General features: G+C 36.6%; 1 protein-coding gene across 3 annotated transcripts in view; it reads right to left on the minus strand.

Moving 5' to 3' along the window:
* The window catches only part of SSBP2 (single stranded DNA binding protein 2), a 196,469-nt gene that overhangs the window by 28,882 nt on the left and 148,965 nt on the right, over nt 1-18,622 (minus strand). For all 3 annotated transcript variants that reach the window (XM_064438968.1, XM_064438967.1, XM_064438966.1), the window contains 6 exons: nt 17,880-17,946; nt 17,623-17,693; nt 13,680-13,747; nt 7,541-7,589; nt 5,556-5,591; nt 1,029-1,083 (listed from right to left, as the gene is read on the minus strand). In XM_064438968.1, coding sequence (XP_064295038.1) covers nt 1,029-1,083; nt 5,556-5,591; nt 7,541-7,589; nt 13,680-13,747; nt 17,623-17,693; nt 17,880-17,946 — 346 coding nt within the window. The remainder of the gene's footprint in view (nt 1-1,028; nt 1,084-5,555; nt 5,592-7,540; nt 7,590-13,679; nt 13,748-17,622; nt 17,694-17,879; nt 17,947-18,622) is intronic.

Below are 18,622 nucleotides of genomic sequence, written 5' to 3' on the forward strand. Positions count from 1 at the left end.
GAACAGGTAGGACATAAGGACTGAGGATGCTGCGACATCACTGAGGTGAACAAATCCCTCTTAGGTTGTGGGACTGAGTTACAAAGGCAGATGTTGGCTAAAAGGAGTAGCTACTTAAAATTGGGTTACACAAGATATAACTAGTTTTATTTTAGCAGATTTCTGATGCTGTCCATGGAGGACGACAGCATCCTCCACATCCTGCAGTTCCACCCTCACAACAGAATCTTTGCAGAACATCAATGGAGGGAAATACATACATCTAGCTGACCATCCTTAAGCCTTGAGAAGCTAGCTATCCATCCTGAATCCTGTCATCCTCCTCCTTGGTTCTTCAAAACTTAGTAGGAATGTGGCCATCTTTTGCATGGCCAAAATCACCATGTGGTTGGAGTTGCAAGATATAGACCACGTTACTTGGGGAAACAATAGGCCAGTTGAAGTTCTGGGAACAGATCACTGGCAGAACTCGACAACAGTTCCTCTGGGGCCTTACTCCTCCACTGCTGGACAGAGGAGAGCAATCTGTCCAGCATGACCTTGCTATCAGTCAGATGACACAGCCATGGGATGCAGCCATCCCTGTGAGTTGCATATTGCTCAAGAGCCACATGTCGGTCAGGTCTATCCCATAGGATACTATAGTGGAAGTTTCACAGGATTCAGAAATCTCCTGATTTCCAAACTGGTGGAATTGTTCCAAAGAACATGAGCAAAAACAAACACTGTGCTGTCTTTCATTTTTTCCTTGCTTTTGCTGAAATTGAGGAAGAAAAGATGGGCTGAAAAGCCAGAGAAATTAATTGCTTTGAACTTTATAGATATAATGGTTTGTATCTATTCTATCTCTGCAACATAGCAGGGAAAGAAAGAGTGAAAGCGTGGGGAAAAAACTGATGCAGAAAGAACAAATTTAATAATTTCTCATTAGCTGATTCTTCATGAAAATTAAAGTCTGAAAAATAATTTGTGTACTTCCTAAAATCCCTTATAATTATCTTTCATTATTTCTGAGTATATTTCAGTACCTGCAGGACTAGGCATGATAGGTGTTCCTGGTGGCCCTCCACCTCCTGGAGGACCCTAGAGAGGGAAGAAAATGTCAGTTAGCATGAAAGGAAAAAAAAATGCCACAGTAAAAGATGAACACAGTATAAACAAACAAACAAACAAAAAGTATTGTGAATGTCATGAGTTACGCTGGTAAAAACACGCACATTTTCTGATAAGTTAGTGAAACAGCTCATCACAGATTAAGACAAGGTAATTGGTCAGCAAGCTCTGGCACAGACTTCTGATGTAGGTAGGTATAGAGACACAAGAATACCCATTAGTCAGTAACTCTGTGTCATGCTGTGAGTCAGATAAGAGAAATATTTGGAGCGGGGCCTCAGACAATTATATTTAATTCCCTCAAACTACTTCTGTTACCACTGGGTTTTCAGCTGGTATTTCTGTTTTGTTGTACTCCATACATAGTCACTGGCAGAGTAACCAATGTTTGCTAAGCACAAAACAAGGGGGTGTCCTATGGGGACAGAAGAGCCTAATCACCTTAAGAAAGCTTTCTTTTTTAGGCAGACTTGGTAACTCGATGCCATAGGCATCCTAATTCTGTCTGTATAATATCCTACAATTTTTTAAAATAACTTCAGTATAGTGCTGGGTACAGTCATATCACTTGCCCAGGCTACTAAATCGAAGATAAAGACAAACAAACAAACAAAAGCCCAAACCATCAAGGAACATCTATTTTCTTAGTTTCAGGTATTTCTGTGTTGCAAATATGTTTACAACCAAGAACTACACAAAAACTGCTCTGGTTGTTAAACAAGTTTTTTAAGGCTCTTTAAAAACTCCTCCAAGAATTTTATTCTAAACTTGCTAATCGTTTAGTAAGAACAGTACCATAACTCCTTACTTCTTATATTTACAGATCCACTAATATATTTAAGTAACATGAGAAACTACCAACTGCCAGTTGGATAAAAACTGTCAATAAAAGTCAATAAATATTGACTTTCCATAATAAAAATACACAGATTGCTAACAACAGATGATAATTTTCATTGCCATATGACTCTTCTTATATTTTTATCTCTTTTGTTATATTTTAAAACAGCAGATATACTGTTTCAGACAGGAACACTTTTTCAGTAGCACTGAATATAAAGGTCTGGTCATTCCTGTGTGCTTACAAGGACATTGCTGAGATTTGCTATAATTCACTAAGACACTTTGGAAGGAGACAGAGAAGTCTTGGATTTAAAACGATAGACCCTGTTTCTCAATGGCCTACTTAAAATAACACTTCTTATGAAACACTTAGCAATAACATACCACATTTTCAGACATAGCAGATTTCTGACTGATACCGCTCCTACCCAGATTTGTACAAGTAAAATACTTGCAAGGGGAAGCATCTCTATCTACCAGCCAGTGGTTAACTCACAGTTAATTGTAGATGAAACAGAAATCTTTTACCGAGAAGCAGCAGCACATCCCTGCAGTCAGTCAATATATATATACCTCTATGCTCTTACATATTAGAGCACCTACCAGTTCTTTGTCTTGTGCTTCCCCTTGTATGTGGACTATGCAAGGTCACTGAGTATCTTTTATAAATTGTGATAGAACGAAGACTTACTCCATGATGAAACCCACAGACCAGCTTATAAAAATCAAGGCATAATCATAACTTCATTTCATATTGCCAGCAGCCACATTGCTTTTTTCCCCCCCAACTACAACTGAATGTGTTAGTATTGGGCTTGCCAAAACTGCCTGAAAGGCCTATTCAGCCCTCAGCAACAAGAAATTCCCCCATTGCTGCTGCAGAGCTACAGACTCTAAATTCAAAAAGACCCTTCGATAACATATATGATCCTCTGGGCACCACAGGCTATGACTTTTTATCCATCTTCTTGTGCACTAAGCTTGCCAACTTGATCTTTTTAGGTTTATATATACATATTTCAGCACCACATAAAGAGGTGTAGAAACCACTGACTGGTTATTTATTAGAAAAGTTATTTATAATCACTGTTACCATTTGTGTCTAAGCTTAAAATTGCATTTACATGCATTGTTTGTATATTTTCTTCTCTTAAAAAGCCTATTGGCATCAGCTATTTTCTCCCTGAGAATATATTAATACATAATGGAATTATTTCTCTGAAACCTGTCTCATAAACTAACCAGATTAAGCTCTCAAAGCGTTTAGTTCCCTTTCACGAATCCTTTGGTAAAGGATTTAAGAGCTCTCCTGCCCATACCTTGCCCCCAGATGCTCTGTTGGAAGCTACAGCCCCCCAGTTTTGCTTGTTTAGCTGTTTGTATGGCTGGAGTTCATATGTTCCTTTTCCAAAATGTGGTGAGCCCTTCTGAAGCAAGACTACTCTCTCAGCATCAGACACAACACACACTGTGCAAGCATTTATGTGGCAGAAGAAGATTTCAACCCTTGGTCCACCACTGTTCTCCGCTAACAGCAGCATCAGCTCTGCTTGGAGCTCCCTCTGTGAGTGTCTCGCCACCTATTTTGGGGTCAACTGAAGTGCATCAGCAAGGACCTTCAGTCAACTTCTGTTGTTTTGGTCAGAGTCATTCACCCAAGGAACTCCAGTGGCAGACCTGAAGGAGTAGTAACCTTCAGCAGAAGAGTGGGGACAAGGAATCAGGCAGCAACCTTTCCCACTAGTACAGCTGGAGTTCACGGAGCACATCTGATCAGAGGCTCAGGCATTTTCTCCAACACTTCTACCCTTCCTGTGTCTCATTCTTGCATATTTGTACATCTTTTGATTTCCTTTCAATGTTGCCAATTAGATGCAACATTCCAGCATTCATCTCATCATTGTCACTGAAAGAGGTAAAATCACCTATTTACTCTTACACTATTTATCTATCCACTGAAATACGGTGATTCCCTCTTCTGTCCAAGTCGTTTATCCCAGCTGACCTTTGGCTTGATGCGAGTATACCAACAGAGCCTGCTACTAAAACCTGCATTTTACTTAGGTTTGCTTCTTTCAAATAATCTTCTGTATGATCTCTTTTTCTAGTTTATCAAGACTTCATACTTTTAAAAAATGAGAATATGAAGTAAAATATTAAAAAAAATCTCCAAAATCTGCAACAATAACTGATCGCTAATGTCTAGGGCAAAACCAACGAAACCTCTTCCCAAACAGAAATTTATGAAGCTCTGCATTAAAAGAACTGGTTTGGAGATCAGCAGCACATTTGGACTGTTTCCACTAAACATGTGGCAAAATGAGTACTGCAGTTATGGACACTTATAAGAATCATAACCTTTTTCACAGCTAATTGTCTAAATAAAGGACAAAAGAAATGGCTTTTGCCTAAACAAAACAAGCTCATCCTTGAACTCATCCTTCAGCTTTAGCTCTGCAGGATCATCTCTCTTACAAAGACTGAAAGGAAGAGAAACCTATAAGGAGGATAAACAGATGAAAAATCACTGGTATATTGTCCTCATGGTGAAGGACCTGCTATTTCCACATTCTGAAATAGCTTCAGATTTTAAGCTGGTTAAAGCCAATGCCCTGTAGCTGTCTAATCTTCAGGTGATAAAACATGAAATATTAATAGAGAGGTCTATGGAAACCTGACTGACCAAGTGAAATCTGGAATCCAATATAAACACACACACACGTGCAATTCTCCTTCGTTACCCTGTGACACCAGTAATAAGCATGTGATAAAAACAGATGAAACAATATGCCTTAGAAGAGTAAATCAGAAGTACAAATGATCCAAGTACAACAGTAACAACAACAATAAAGAGTGTAAAAGGAGAAACAAAGTTAATCTCTTGGGATAGAGACAAAAACCAGCAGTACATATTCGAACAAAAGCCATTTTGTTGATAGGTAAAGTGTATTTTTTAAATTCCAGAGGGAGTGTTAGCATTTTGTGTTCTTTTGAATGACAGCTCAATGCTGGGCCTATTGCAAAGTTTTAACTATTTCATTCTAAAATACAGACTAAGAAAAAACAGTGATACTGACAATCCATAAGGAATCAAGACAATGTCTGTGAAATGAAGACATAACAGAATATGGGGAAAAACAGAATTTTCAAGTCTTCAGAAGGTAATTATAAGAATAAAAATTTCCCTTAAATTGTTAGCTATAAGGGCCCATTTGTATATCTTCAGGGAGATAAAAGCTTGTTCTAATTCTTGAAATACTTTTTTATTCTGAAGAAGTTCAGAAACTTATACACAATATGGTGTTACCAAGAAAGCTGGGGTTTTTCTGTCCCCTATTATTGAAGACAATATATTTTTTTGTTATATAAATGTTTGCTGAAATAAAACAGCACTCAGGGCAATTTTGACCAGACTGATAACGATTCTAGTAATGAACAACAGCATATGCACCATAGATGGCAGAAAACCTAAGTGCAGATCAGATGTTCAGTTCTCAACCAATGCACAAGGGTTCTTCTTAACATCTGGGCAGCTGTTTCTTTGCCTAAATAAAATGTAACATCCATTTTAATAAGCAAACACTCACAAGTGTACTTACTACATAGTTTCCAGGAGATGCTGAAGAATAAGGTATCTGTAATATTAACAGAAACAAAACAGTAATTTCTTCTGCAGTGAGATGGAGTCCATACATATATTTATGTACAGCTGTATGCTAATGCTTATTTGTTTAATTTATTTCAAAGACAGAGTTAAGGATTAAGGAAAAAATGCTGTCGTTGTCAAAACAAACACCTCTTCTTTTCAACACCTTGTCATTGTAAGTATGTTCAAGTCCAAAATTAGAATATAGACACAAACCAAATGTAATACCCAATATTTCAAATTAAAGTATTTCCATTTAAGATTACTGTGCCCTCGTAGCCACTTTAATGAAATTAATATGAATAATGTAATTCACACATTTAAATGTCTGTAGACTGAGGTCTGATATCTGTTCTCCGTTGCTTCATAGTGAGGCATGCATTTTTAACATCCAGCATCACTTTCTTAAGACACCAAGTTACAAGGCCTAGTACCAATCCAGTTCTCGCATCTGCTACAAGAGTCTTCTTATTGTGGGAGCCACAATAATATCTGTAAAGATCTGCAGTCCATTGTAAAAGGTTAAACTATATGATTATTAAGGTAATAAGCTTTATAAGGTTTATAAACTTCAGCAGCATATACTTGCATTTAAGTGAACAGGACTTCAGAGTCAACCCAAGCATGGGCTGAATTTCTATGTTCTTATAAATACTTAATCTTGTTTAAAATCTTCACCATAAAAGGAAAAGCAACTCTCTTATATCTTTCTGCCCAGAAAATACTGGTTTTATTTCTTTTAAAAGGACAGTGTCCTATTTCCATTTCAAATTAAATTGTGTACAGAAAATATCCAGAGAAATACAGTTGCCTGTGAATAATCCAGTGTTCTTCTTTATGATAGCATTTGCAATTATTCTCTCTAAAGGAGCACAGACCAATGCTATTATAGAAGGATGGGGTAAGAATTAAGCAACTGCACTGACAAAATACAAAATTAGTTTGTAGCATAAGCATCTTACACGATTGTAGACAACTTGTCAGCCAGCTCATTTTCACAAATACATCTATTACTGGATTTCTCAATTAATTTCATAGACTGAAAATACTTCAATTACCAGTTGAAAAATAGTCTAACACCCATTTTAGTTGAGTACATGCAAAAGAAAACTGAGGAAGCATTTCAGCTCCTTTTTTCCCCCAGTTGTCATTAGTAGAATTAAAAAATCAAAATTGAGAACAACAGAAATAATGAGGCTAGTCTGTTAAGCCGGACCCATCTTATTCAACTAAAAGTGCTAAAAAGGGACACATTTTTATGCTAATGATGTATGATCACTGAATGAAAATGAAAACTTTACCTTTGTGTTTTCTGAAGAAACACCAGACGCTGTTGTTTATGTGGGATGCCTCACTGACCTCCTGTTCCTTCAAGCTGCTATTAGACTACCTCATTTTGTAGTTGTTGCAATGGAATTCAATAGAGCGCACTGCTTTTTAGAAAAAGCATACAAAATTGGCTGATGTCTTGCAAGCAGTTGCTCTATGATTCCACATTCCCTAGTTAAGAGCAGCAAATGTGGTTTGTTATGTAAAATATGTGAACACACATTACGCTGTATCTCAAAAAGCTGTGATTTCTGTAGAGCTTGCTGGCCAGATAGTGTTGACCTAACTCATCTTACTTGTGCTAAAGGAAGCTAAAATGTATTTTACATATACCCCAGGATAACCTTTGTGTTATGGAAGTCCTGTAACTAATGTAAAGATGCAGAGCTGTTGTGTGATTATGAACAGAGCTGAATATTTACACATCAATGAGCTCTGTTCAGATGTGCTCCTCGTGGTACCTGCTCTGCATTAGGGTTATGGGGAAAAATATAAAGCATGTAGTATGCTATTTTTTGAATGAAGTGGGACCTTTTATCCTGGTGTATTGATGAGAAGTACTTCCCTAAACATAGGATGATGTCTAATATGTTTTAAATATTTACTTACAGAATTGGCATTGGTTGGGTTTGGCCAAGGTCTACCACCCCCAGGACCCCTGTAACAGAAGACGAAAGGTGAGACACAGAATAATCCCCCATCTTCTGAACAGCTCTGAGAAAGCAAATCAAAATAATCTGTTTCCAGAGTAAGGAAGGAGACAGCTTTTTCTGAAATTAAAGTGTGTTTATAAACCATAACTACACCAATTTATAATGCTACAGTAAAATTCTCATTGTTGCACTACCATTATCATTTAATCAGTTTATGAGTTGATTAAAAGTAGTTTATTTATTATTACAACCCTGCCACTCATGTTTAAGACACTTCAGTTCCTGACTCATTCCGTTACTTCTGCACTCTCCAGGACAGGACCTGTCAGGATGGCACCATGAGGAATCCTCCCTCAGCAGCCACACTGCTAGAAGCTACACACGGTTTTGCACTGGTCCCAAACACTTGCAAATTTAGGAAGCACCAGACATGCCACTTTTCTGTTCCCAGTGGAACAATTTGAAAGACATCATTGCTAATTTCTGTCTCATGAAGTGTTCCTTCAGTTCACTGTGGAATGTAACCCTGTGTTACATAGATGCAACACTTTAACTTTTTTAAGGTGGCACAGAAGTTTTGGAAAGAGTTAAAAACAAGTTCCCAAATTCTTTAGGTTCTCATAAGGAGTACTCTGTTAACATTTTAAAAAACATTTGGAGGAAGTATCTTAAATTCCATGGAAGTCTACTTACAGTACAGCCAAAGGTGGAAAGGTACTAAAATATACGTGTAATTTCAGACATAGAAAGAGTACTCTTGCTTATGTAATTAAGTACCTTCCTGAAGAATCAAGGAGGCATGCATTTATTGAGTATGGATCTGGAATCCTGCAAGTATAGTAAGGTTTCACTAGTGAAAGTGATGCTAGTACCTTAGAAATATTATGGGAAAACCTATTTTTTAAAAGGACAAGCCACAGGAAATACATTGCTCTAACCTGTATCTGATAACAATAACAAATCTTGTGTATTAAAAATTGAAAACTTGTCATTTTATGCATACACTTTAAACATATGTTTAGATATGTATCTAAAAACAGTTTGCCACTTGACTAGGGCTACATTAGCTCCACAGCAGTCACAGAAAGATGAAATTTATCATACAGCAGGCAAAATGGAAATTTCAAACTTTTCAGACATTCTCGTTACACTGGGCCCAAATGGTGTACACATGATTAAGTGGCAGCTCCCCAGCAGGAAGGACAAGAGCGTTTCACAGGCAGAAGACCTGTTTGATAAAGTGAACTCCAAGACATCAGAGGGGTACTAAAACAGAAAGGAATGGGGAAAGGAAAAAAGGAAAAACCATCCAGATAGAGCATGTTTTTCTCACTACTCTTGTTATTTTAAATTTCTCACTCACAGCTGAGCTCAGAAAAATAGTTTGGTGGTTAGGCTCCATCTTTTAATAGTCCTGAGGGAACTAAGACATATGGGAGGTAAAACCTCCATGTTTACAGTTGTAACATTTCAATAACCATAATTATTCCTGGGAGCATTAAGAACTAGTTATTTATAAATAAAATGAAATCACTTTTTGAAGGCCCTGACAACTGAGAGGCAGAGCAGATGACAAAACTTTCATGCTTAAAATGGCATTTTGGCCTCATTAGGTTTAGAAAAGCAACATTGGCCACCACAGCTTACCAGACGAGAAAGTGATTTAAATATAGAGAAGAAAGCAGTCTTTATTAATGAGTTCAGGAAGTTTTCTATCTATTTTAAAGTCTTGGAAAACTAAAAACTATTAAGTAGATATGTTTCCTGAGGGATTTAATATTGAACCTTTTTTTAATTATTATTACATTGTTGATGAAACTACAAAGAAATTAGCTCTAACAATCCAATGAAATAAATCAAGTGGAAATTGATTTATTATTTTTGGAAGGTTGGAAAACAAGAATGTATGTGAGGGTCTTTCCTCCTTATTAATGGGGAAGAGGGGAGGCAAAGCGAGGAAAGGGACTCACAGTACTCATACTCCTCAGGTCAAGTATTCAGCAGTTTCTCCTCTGCTAACGATTACAAGCTGAAATATTAGGTGGGATTTTTTTCTTTTCTTTTTTAAATTCTTTTCAGAAACTTGTTATTTATGTACCATATTTGGTTTATTCAATCCTCTTTTTCAGAGGAAACAGGAATATTTGTAACAACACTGGAAGTACTACAGAGATACTAAAAAGCCAACTCAGATACATGACTGGGTTAAGCCACAGCAATAAAGAAATCTGCAAAGGCCTTACGAGGAGACTGAGAAACTCACCTATCATCTAAAAAGCTGTTGGAATTTGCAAACTTACTGGAAGCCATGGACAGCTCTAAGTATAGGCTTAGAAAACACTGTAGCAGGTTCTGCTGAAAAGCCATATGGTCTTTGTGGAGCCAAATGTTGTTAGCTTATAAAACACACATCCAAAAAAAAGCTACCTGCTTTTTTTTTTTTTCAATGCAATACAAGCACGTTTTTCACCCTTCATTAAATGTTTATTTTGGAAGCACTGACAGTCATAAAACATTATTATGAAGGTACCAATTCCAAAAGAGTAATTTATGAAGTATCTATTGTTATGACTAATTACAGCTGCATTTTATCCTTAAAGTTAGATCTATGCTGTTGATCCTCGTACTTGAAAAAAGTCTAAAATTTCCTTTTCCCAAGGGGCAAATATGTTCAGTCAGGAAATTAAACAACTAGACACAAGTTTGTGAATTGAAGTTAAAAACCAAAATCTCTTTTTTTTTTTTCCCTTTTCAGGCATGACTGAGATATTCTTAGCACTTGAGACAGCACTGCAGGTCACACAGGCTGTTGAAAAGCGCCAGTGAAATGTAACGCTGCTCCCAGAAATTTGCCGTTTGGTTTCATAGAGGGCATTTTTTCAACAAAGAAATAAAATCTTACTAAAAATGGCTACACCAAGTTTAAACTTAAAATCTTATAGATAAAATAAAGTAATTTTGTAGAAGAACATAGGATGTGTATCAGCTGTTTCAAACAGTAATCTGATAGACATTAGTTAGGACAGAGCAAGCAATTAGTTAGCAGTACTACATTTGAGATGTATATGCTTCTGGACTGAAATACTGTCTATGAGCTCTCATGCTGGTTGTTGCTATTTTTGACAATAAAGAACACTTTTTCATCCAGAGAAATGTAAAATTATATTTGGCAGATATTCTGCTCTTAACCAAAACAGCTTCCTTTCACACTTTCTGAGGAGAAAAAGCTGGATTTTAAATGGTAACTGTTTTTGTAGAGTACACATTTTTATATTTTAACATTGCCAAAAAGTCAAAAACATTGAACAGAACACTGAAAAATTTTCATGAAAAAGATATGGCTATGTAAAGACAAATGTATGCTACTATAAAGCAATAGCCTTATGTATAGTTAGCCCGTTTCCTAGAAATATAAGTACACTAAATGACTTACACTGTTGTTTCTTAGCACTATGCAACAGATAGATAAATTGTAAGGGAAAATACAAAGAATGCATTTAACACAGTTGGGTCCATCTAGTGCCACTGCCTGCAGGTTATCCTTGGATGCACTCTGACTGATCCCGAATGCTGGAATTGACCAGACAAGTCTTCACTAAGATTTTAGTGTAAGGACAACTTTGACAGCAGTAACTTTACACTAAGCAAAGAACCTGATGTCCTGGAAGTATAATTGAAAGAAACCCAGACCATAGTAACTCTTGTTTTCCTTTTGATCTGTATGCATCAACCCATTTGACAGAGGAGAACAACAGTACTCAGTTTGATGGTAAAAAAATTATTCATGTAGTGAGGCATGCAATAATTGAACTCCTTACAACAGTCTGTGGTTCAGCATGCAACACAGGTCGGGATATGCTATAACATAGTATTCCAGTAGTGGCACTTTGGACTCTCTCATGCTGTTAAAACGCATTGTAATAAGCAAAGGGACAGTATGAATTCTTGTTCTAAACCAAGAACGAGTATTCTGTTCCCACTTTCAGCTAAGCTGGAGTAAAGATGAGTTTGTAAGAAATGTAAAGGAGTGGAATATATGCCTGGTAAGACATGGAGACAGCTATGGTTACCTACTTCAAAATTATTGCTTCACATCTTGTTCTTCTCAGATTATACACTATATCAAAGTTCATGAATTGCCCAAGTAAAGGACTCTAAATCATGGTGTCCCCTTTAAGAGGACATACAAGTTCAAAGGAAAATGTACTTCCCACATCACTGAATTCAAAGAACATAATCTCTGTCTGTTTACTGGCTCAACACAAGATGCAATGTGTTTATTATATGCTGCAATATAGAAATGTTAGTATTTCAGCCCATCTTCTCTCTTTCTGACAGACCAAGAGTTCTTTTTGTCATCCAGGAACCTGTTTTCTTATTTTCCCTATGTAAACTCTCACTTATGCAAATAAGAACCCTCAAAATATGTATCCTTAGTTTTACTTCTATGTAATTTTATTTTAGAAAGTTAATTTTCTTTTCTTATAATTAGGTCTCCTCCTGAGGACAATCTCTGTGGTGCTTATATTATACTCACACTGAATTTCAAATACTTAAATATTTTTTCTATAACAATTTTCTTCCCAAAAAATGCCTCCTCCTGGAAAGGTTGCTAGAATTTTCTTGAGTCCAATATATAATGTCTATGATAGAGTAACACCCAACTTTAGATTATTTTTTTTTTTGCTTCAGCAATTTAAGGTATATCTGGAAATCAGAAGAAATTAAAGATATGGTGGATTAGATTTTTTAACAGGATTATCTATCTCAATACCTCTTTTACTTTTTCAGGTTGGTAACTCTTTACTTGAAATGAAAATTATAATATCTAATTTATGTTTCCTATAAAAATAAGAGTAAAAAAGGATACCTATGATATAATGATAACAAGCGCATATAAAACTTCACTGTGTTTTCCGTGTCAATCTGCTGCAAACTCATTCTTGAAAGACAAAGGTGTTAAAGGAGTAAGAAAAGAACATCATCTTTGCTTCAGGTTGAAAATTATTCTAGTGTCTTGATAGCTGGGCCACCATGCCTGCCTTCTGTGACCACCCCAGGGTCTGTAAAATGCTGGTTATGAAAAAATGTACTAACTCAGTAGAGGTAGGGCCATGATACAAGAATGACTTGATAATGTCTGGTCTGTGGTATGCTAAATGTAACTATAGCAGCCCCTTAAAATTTGCTAATCTCTTGAGAGAGAAATCTAAATAATACAAGGAGAAACAACTTTCCCCCCCTGCCCTGCCATGCTTGCTAATCATGTAAGCAACTCCAAGCAAGCACAACATTTAGCACAGAAGATTGCTCACACTGAGCCACTTGCTATGCTAAAATCCTCAGCTTAAATTTAGTCTACTCTAGATACACTAATTTTACATCTGAAATTTTTCTACATAGTTAGAAGGGGGTTTGTCTACAGGTATAAAAGGCATAATACACTCCCGTGGAATAAATCAGTATAACTTAACTGAAGTCAGCCTATATCAATTTTTACCAAATGATGATCCAGTCCCAGAAGTACAAAGAAATAAAGGAAACCTTACACTTTTATCTCTAATACTCTTGTATCTGTTTAGAGTGGAAATCAAGGTAGTTACAAAAATAAAAAGAGCAAGAGAGAGAGAATCATCCACATTTCTTCTTTCAAATATATCTCTTTTTTAAATCATTCTAGACAGTTTTATTTTACTAAAATTAAGTACTTTATTTTGCAGATAAGACCCATACTTGTACCATTCTTTACAAAATATTTAATCAGTAAAAACATACATGTAAATAATGTAATTTCTTTAAAAAGGCATACAAGGATATATCGGTGACTATACTGACAAAATATTCCCAGTATTTGAACTTTGACCTGTGAAAGAAACTGAGTATTTGTACAGACTTGTAGGGACAGCAAAGGCGCCTGTAACAGATGCATGCAGAAGAAGGAAACTGCTGTGGTTTCACTTTTTTAAGTTGCAGTTATTAGGCATCAAAGCATGTTACTTATCAAACCATGTTCTCCTTTGTTGTATGTATCCCAATACTTCCACAATGAAATAATGATTTTTCTAAATATTATAAGATTTTATTATTGTGCTTACATGTTCATTCCAGGCATCCCCGGGCCACCTAAAGCATTCAGTGGGGGTCTCATTGCACCTCCATAGTTCTGCAATGATAACCAAGGGTCAGACTACCACAAAACAAAAAAACAAAACCAAAGAGGAGGGGGAAAGAAAGGACAGCAGGTTAATGATATCCCTACATTACTGCTGACTGGACAGGCCAATGTAATTCATTCTTTCAGGAGTTTCCATTGTTGACTTAAAAAAAAATATTGTTAACCCCAAGGAGAAAGATTTACAAACGATAGAAATAGACTAAGAATACTTAAAATGTCAATCGTTTCAGGAGGAATTATTTACACATATAGAGGTCATGCCAATGGCCAGCAAGGGGCAGGTTTTATAATGCATTCAACTTTTATACCAAGGGAGCTCACTCAAAATCAGAAACCTGGACTTAGATTCTAAGATCTCTACATAATGGAATTTAAATAGAATTATTTTTAATTAGATTTTGTTAGGATATCAGTAAATGCTTGCATAAAATTACACCAGATGATATCACTTTTATAACATACAGCATAACCATTACGTTTCTCTTCTAATCAGTCAATTCTGGTAAGTCTACGGTAACTAATATGAAAGTTATTTAATATGATAATGAATATCATAGCAGTGCCAACAAATGAATTGCCCAATGCCTATAAAATCGAAGTCTATGCTCTGATATTATGGCCAAAGTTTAATTGTAGCATTTACATGAAAAACTATATTATACCTGTTTTTATTCAGAGGAATATAAGCAAAACAGTCTATCTCACCTCACCATCATAATGCACCCCCTAATCTGTGTTAATCTGCTACATTCTTCTGATATTTCAAAAGAATTTATAAAAGTAACTTCTCTAAAATGAACAGCTGTGCATTTTGGAAGGAGGGGGGATAAAGAAGCAATTTGCTTTAAAAAAATTAGGTCATTGTTGTGGTCTGTTTTCCAGTAATAAACCTAATACACTCTATTTCATGTATAGTACACTACATACCGCACAAACTATATGACTTAGGCTTATGGGTGTTCTCTATATTAGTCTGATTCGCAAAACCATGTAAACATGAAGTCATGAATACATGGGAGAAATCCAACAGTGATATTCAAAGTGCGGGTATGGTGCTGTTTATACCTTAACTGATATAACATATCAGTTATCTAGAACTGATTTAGAGCTGATCTGCAACTAGGAGAGGAGGTTCTGTTGCTGCAAACAAAACCCCCAAACTTAAAATTTTCTTCACTCTTAACAATCCTGAAAGTGTCCAATTGATAGCTGGTTTGCAAGAATAGAACCAGACACTGCAAACAGACGTCCTCTTCCAGACCCAACAGTGCCATCTGAAGATAGTATTATCCACAGCTGCTGGCCATCAACCACTACTCATTTCTGCCTTTTTGTGTGCAGCCAGTAGACCGATTGGTGCACATGCTTAGGAAAAAATCAGCCAGATTAACTCAAATCTCCCATTTAACTTAGGTTATCCTAGAGGACCTCGCCTATGCAAATCCTCTGTCAGTACTGTAGGGCAGTAACTGGTGGGTAGTCAAAGCTACTGAGCGCAGTAACATGCCCAGTTGGCACTACTGGATCTGGAAGAGAACACAGTCCGACAGTAACAAACCAGCAGTTCTGTATCTGTTTTATTTCATTTTCCCGTCTTGATGTGGAGGGCTGGGCCATTCTCCCTATTTTGTCTGTCTGGTATCTCCCCTCTATTTTAATTCAGGAATCATTTGTGTGGACCAGGGTTAAAGATCTCCATGGAATCCTGCAGGACTGCAATAATCCTAATCAAATGTACTTCTAACTGTAATTACTGCTAATTCTAATCAAATGTACTCCTTCGTCCTAAAATAACAGTGCTTTCATTAAGGCTTCCAATATAGATGTTCCCTCAGCTGCAGCAATGCTCTCTGCAGAAGTTAGTGCCCCAATTTGATCCTCACAGCTTCTTACTAAAAGTCACCACTACCACTGTTTAGCCGGTAGTTGAGTTGTTCATAAAAGTGCTCCCTAATGTCATGCGGCCAATATGAGACAGATCAGCCGCGACTTTTTTCTTAAATATTTAAGATGACCCAATTCTTTTTGACTAGAAAACATTAGGGGGCATGTGGGAGGCTCACCAGCAGATCTGAAGGAGAGACAGTCACACATTGGAGGTATTACCCCATTCATCTAGCATAACTATCGCTTGAATAAAGCCTGAACCTAAGTCTTTGGAGCTTTTCACAGATTTAAGCATTTACAACCATCCACTGCTTTTTGCTTCACGTTCTTTAGTTTGAAACAGACTAGAATCATAAAATACAACATGGAGGTAAATTTTCCGTAAGTTTTCAAGCATATGCATGCTATACTGGACATAAGCTTTAAAGCTTAAGTGTTTTGCAAGTTGACTGCCTGTGCAGCAAGGTAGCAGGGCCTCCCACTATGGGCACACCTAAGTTAACTTTACAGCACTATAGCAACAGGATGTTAGAAGGTGTGAAAGGTTCATCAGATTTGGGTTTAGAACTACATTCTGAGAAGATCCTAGATGACAGATACAAAGATTGATGATGTTCCATTTATAGAAAAGGTTGCTTTGTGAACTTAAATTTTTTGAGATTAGCTACATTTTTCCCCATTTTAAGAGGATGTTCAGTACAAGAAATAACCTTACAAAACCACGGGATTTTAAGAGATAGCAAAAATGAAAAAATTATCCTTATAAAAACTGTCATGAGATTTGCCTGCTGTGTGACTAATGGTGCTGCATGAAGTATCAGCTCAATCTCATATGGCAGCATTGCAAAGCTTCTCCTACCTCCAAAAGGCAAGTGGTAAATATACTTCAATGCTACAGAAAAAATAACTATGTATTTAATAACACTTTGTTGGTCACATGGCAGACGTTGAGTAGAACTGCATAACTGGTTTCTACCAAAAAGACCCAAAACTGTGAAGACAGTTATGAACAGATTTGAAAGGCAAAACTATTTAATAATTTAAAATTCAGTTGCTATTCCAAGGAACAAAGAAGTCGCTAGAAAGATTATCTGAAATGGGGAAGTAAAAATGAAAAGTGTGGGTACAGCAAGCACAACATTTTGGTTTTGTAAAACAAAATACTGGCAACATGGGTATGAAACACCACCACATAAATTTCCTCTCACTGAGAGCACTGGCAAAATACAGAATAATATTTTGGATCCATATTTCAGATATGCATCAGAATTAATTTGAGTTATACCTTAGTTTACTGTTGAACTGCAACAGTGACAAATATCCACTCCTATTTTCACACTTGTGAAGCAAGAGCCTAAGAACAGTTATGACCAGGTCAGCACCATGGAGAAGGCTGATTCCTGCAACCCAAAATTGTTTTGCTCCTCAAAAACAGAGCTAGAGAGATGCTTGTGATTGATGGGGAGAAATGGCAGCATGAACTTTTCATTTTGCATTAAAATCTCTCCAGTACTCACGAAAAATCTAGATCAACAGCGGATGAAAGCAGAACTTTACAGAATTTGAGGGGTTATTTTTGGTACAAAGAGTTTGCGTAAGTTGGAAGTATTAATTCTTTCCTCCTAAGCACCATAATCAAGTAGGTTGAGAGGATGAGGAAACACCTACTCAATCCTTGGTCGTCTCTTGTATGTAAGCCTTTGATTACAACATACACTGGCTGTAGGACAAACAAAACTTTTCTGAAATAAGGAAGTTTAGGGATTCCCCTTTGATTTTCGAATCTTAATTAAAATGACTGTTTTCATTTAGACTTTGTACAGCTGCAACTCAGAACTAATTTTTGTACAGAAAAGTTTATTTTAAAATGGGATTAGATGAAAAAGTTCTGGCCATCTTCAAGCTATGGAAAGCCAGAGTATATAGTGTCAGTATAGGCCTATCAATAAAAATGGTTATCTATTTGTGGAAGGTACCTGTGGTCCTAATGGAACCATTCCTCTTGGAGGAGTCATTCTCTGCATTGGCCCACCCATGTTTGGATGCCCTGCAAATAAAATTATGTAACTTTAAAAACTATGCAATACACAAGCACCTTCTAAAACAAGTTTAACAAATCATTCCTTTTTAATTAACAAAGGGCTTAAAAAGCTGCCGTAAGCTTTGAAACACAGAAAGATGCAAGTCTGAGAAGACAATACTTTTGAATGGTCCAAGTAATTATTTCGTTCACCTTGCTGCCGTGTTGGGTCCATCCCACTAGGCAATAATGGCTGACTTCCTGGGACACCTCCGAGTGCCTGCAGGCATAGAAACCATACGTTGAAAGCACATAATGCTTTGAAATTTATGTTAAAGACTTAATGCAGACTTTTTTAAATTCCTGGATGTTTCTTCTGAGTTAAGAGTAATGTGGAAGATTTAACTTTCCTAAATGCCCCAAAGAAATGTCCTAAATGCCCAGCTAAACTAAAAGTCCTGAATGTCCTACGACCTTGACTATGGATTTGCATGGACAAACTCTTGGAATTCTGTGGAATTATGTATAAATAATTTCCAAAATATAATTGCCTAATTCACTTACCCCACTCCCCCCAATACTTCCTTCACGTTAGCTTACCTATTATTTAACCTCCAAACACTGCCTTTTTCTTGGTTATGTGGCAATTTATCCAAAGCTTATATTCCTACACTTTTCCCTTTTAACAATTATTTTAACATTTTCTTCCAGAGGTCAGGATGTTGACACCGATATTCTCTGAGAGTGAGCCATAACTGAGCCAACCACACAGTGTTCACAGAATACGGTTAATTAGGACTGTGATGTGGGTGACGTTTTACCTTCCACTCTGCCTTACTCTTGAAGGACATCAATGCCAAGATAAGCTTATTACTCATCTAACAGGAGATAACAGTCACAAAACTTGCTCCTAAATCTTGCCTTCATGCATGAAGGCACACTGTATTGTTACTTCA

Source organism: Phalacrocorax carbo, chromosome Z, assembly GCF_963921805.1.
Source record: "Phalacrocorax carbo chromosome Z, bPhaCar2.1, whole genome shotgun sequence".
NCBI classification, from domain to species: domain Eukaryota; kingdom Metazoa; phylum Chordata; class Aves; order Suliformes; family Phalacrocoracidae; genus Phalacrocorax; species Phalacrocorax carbo.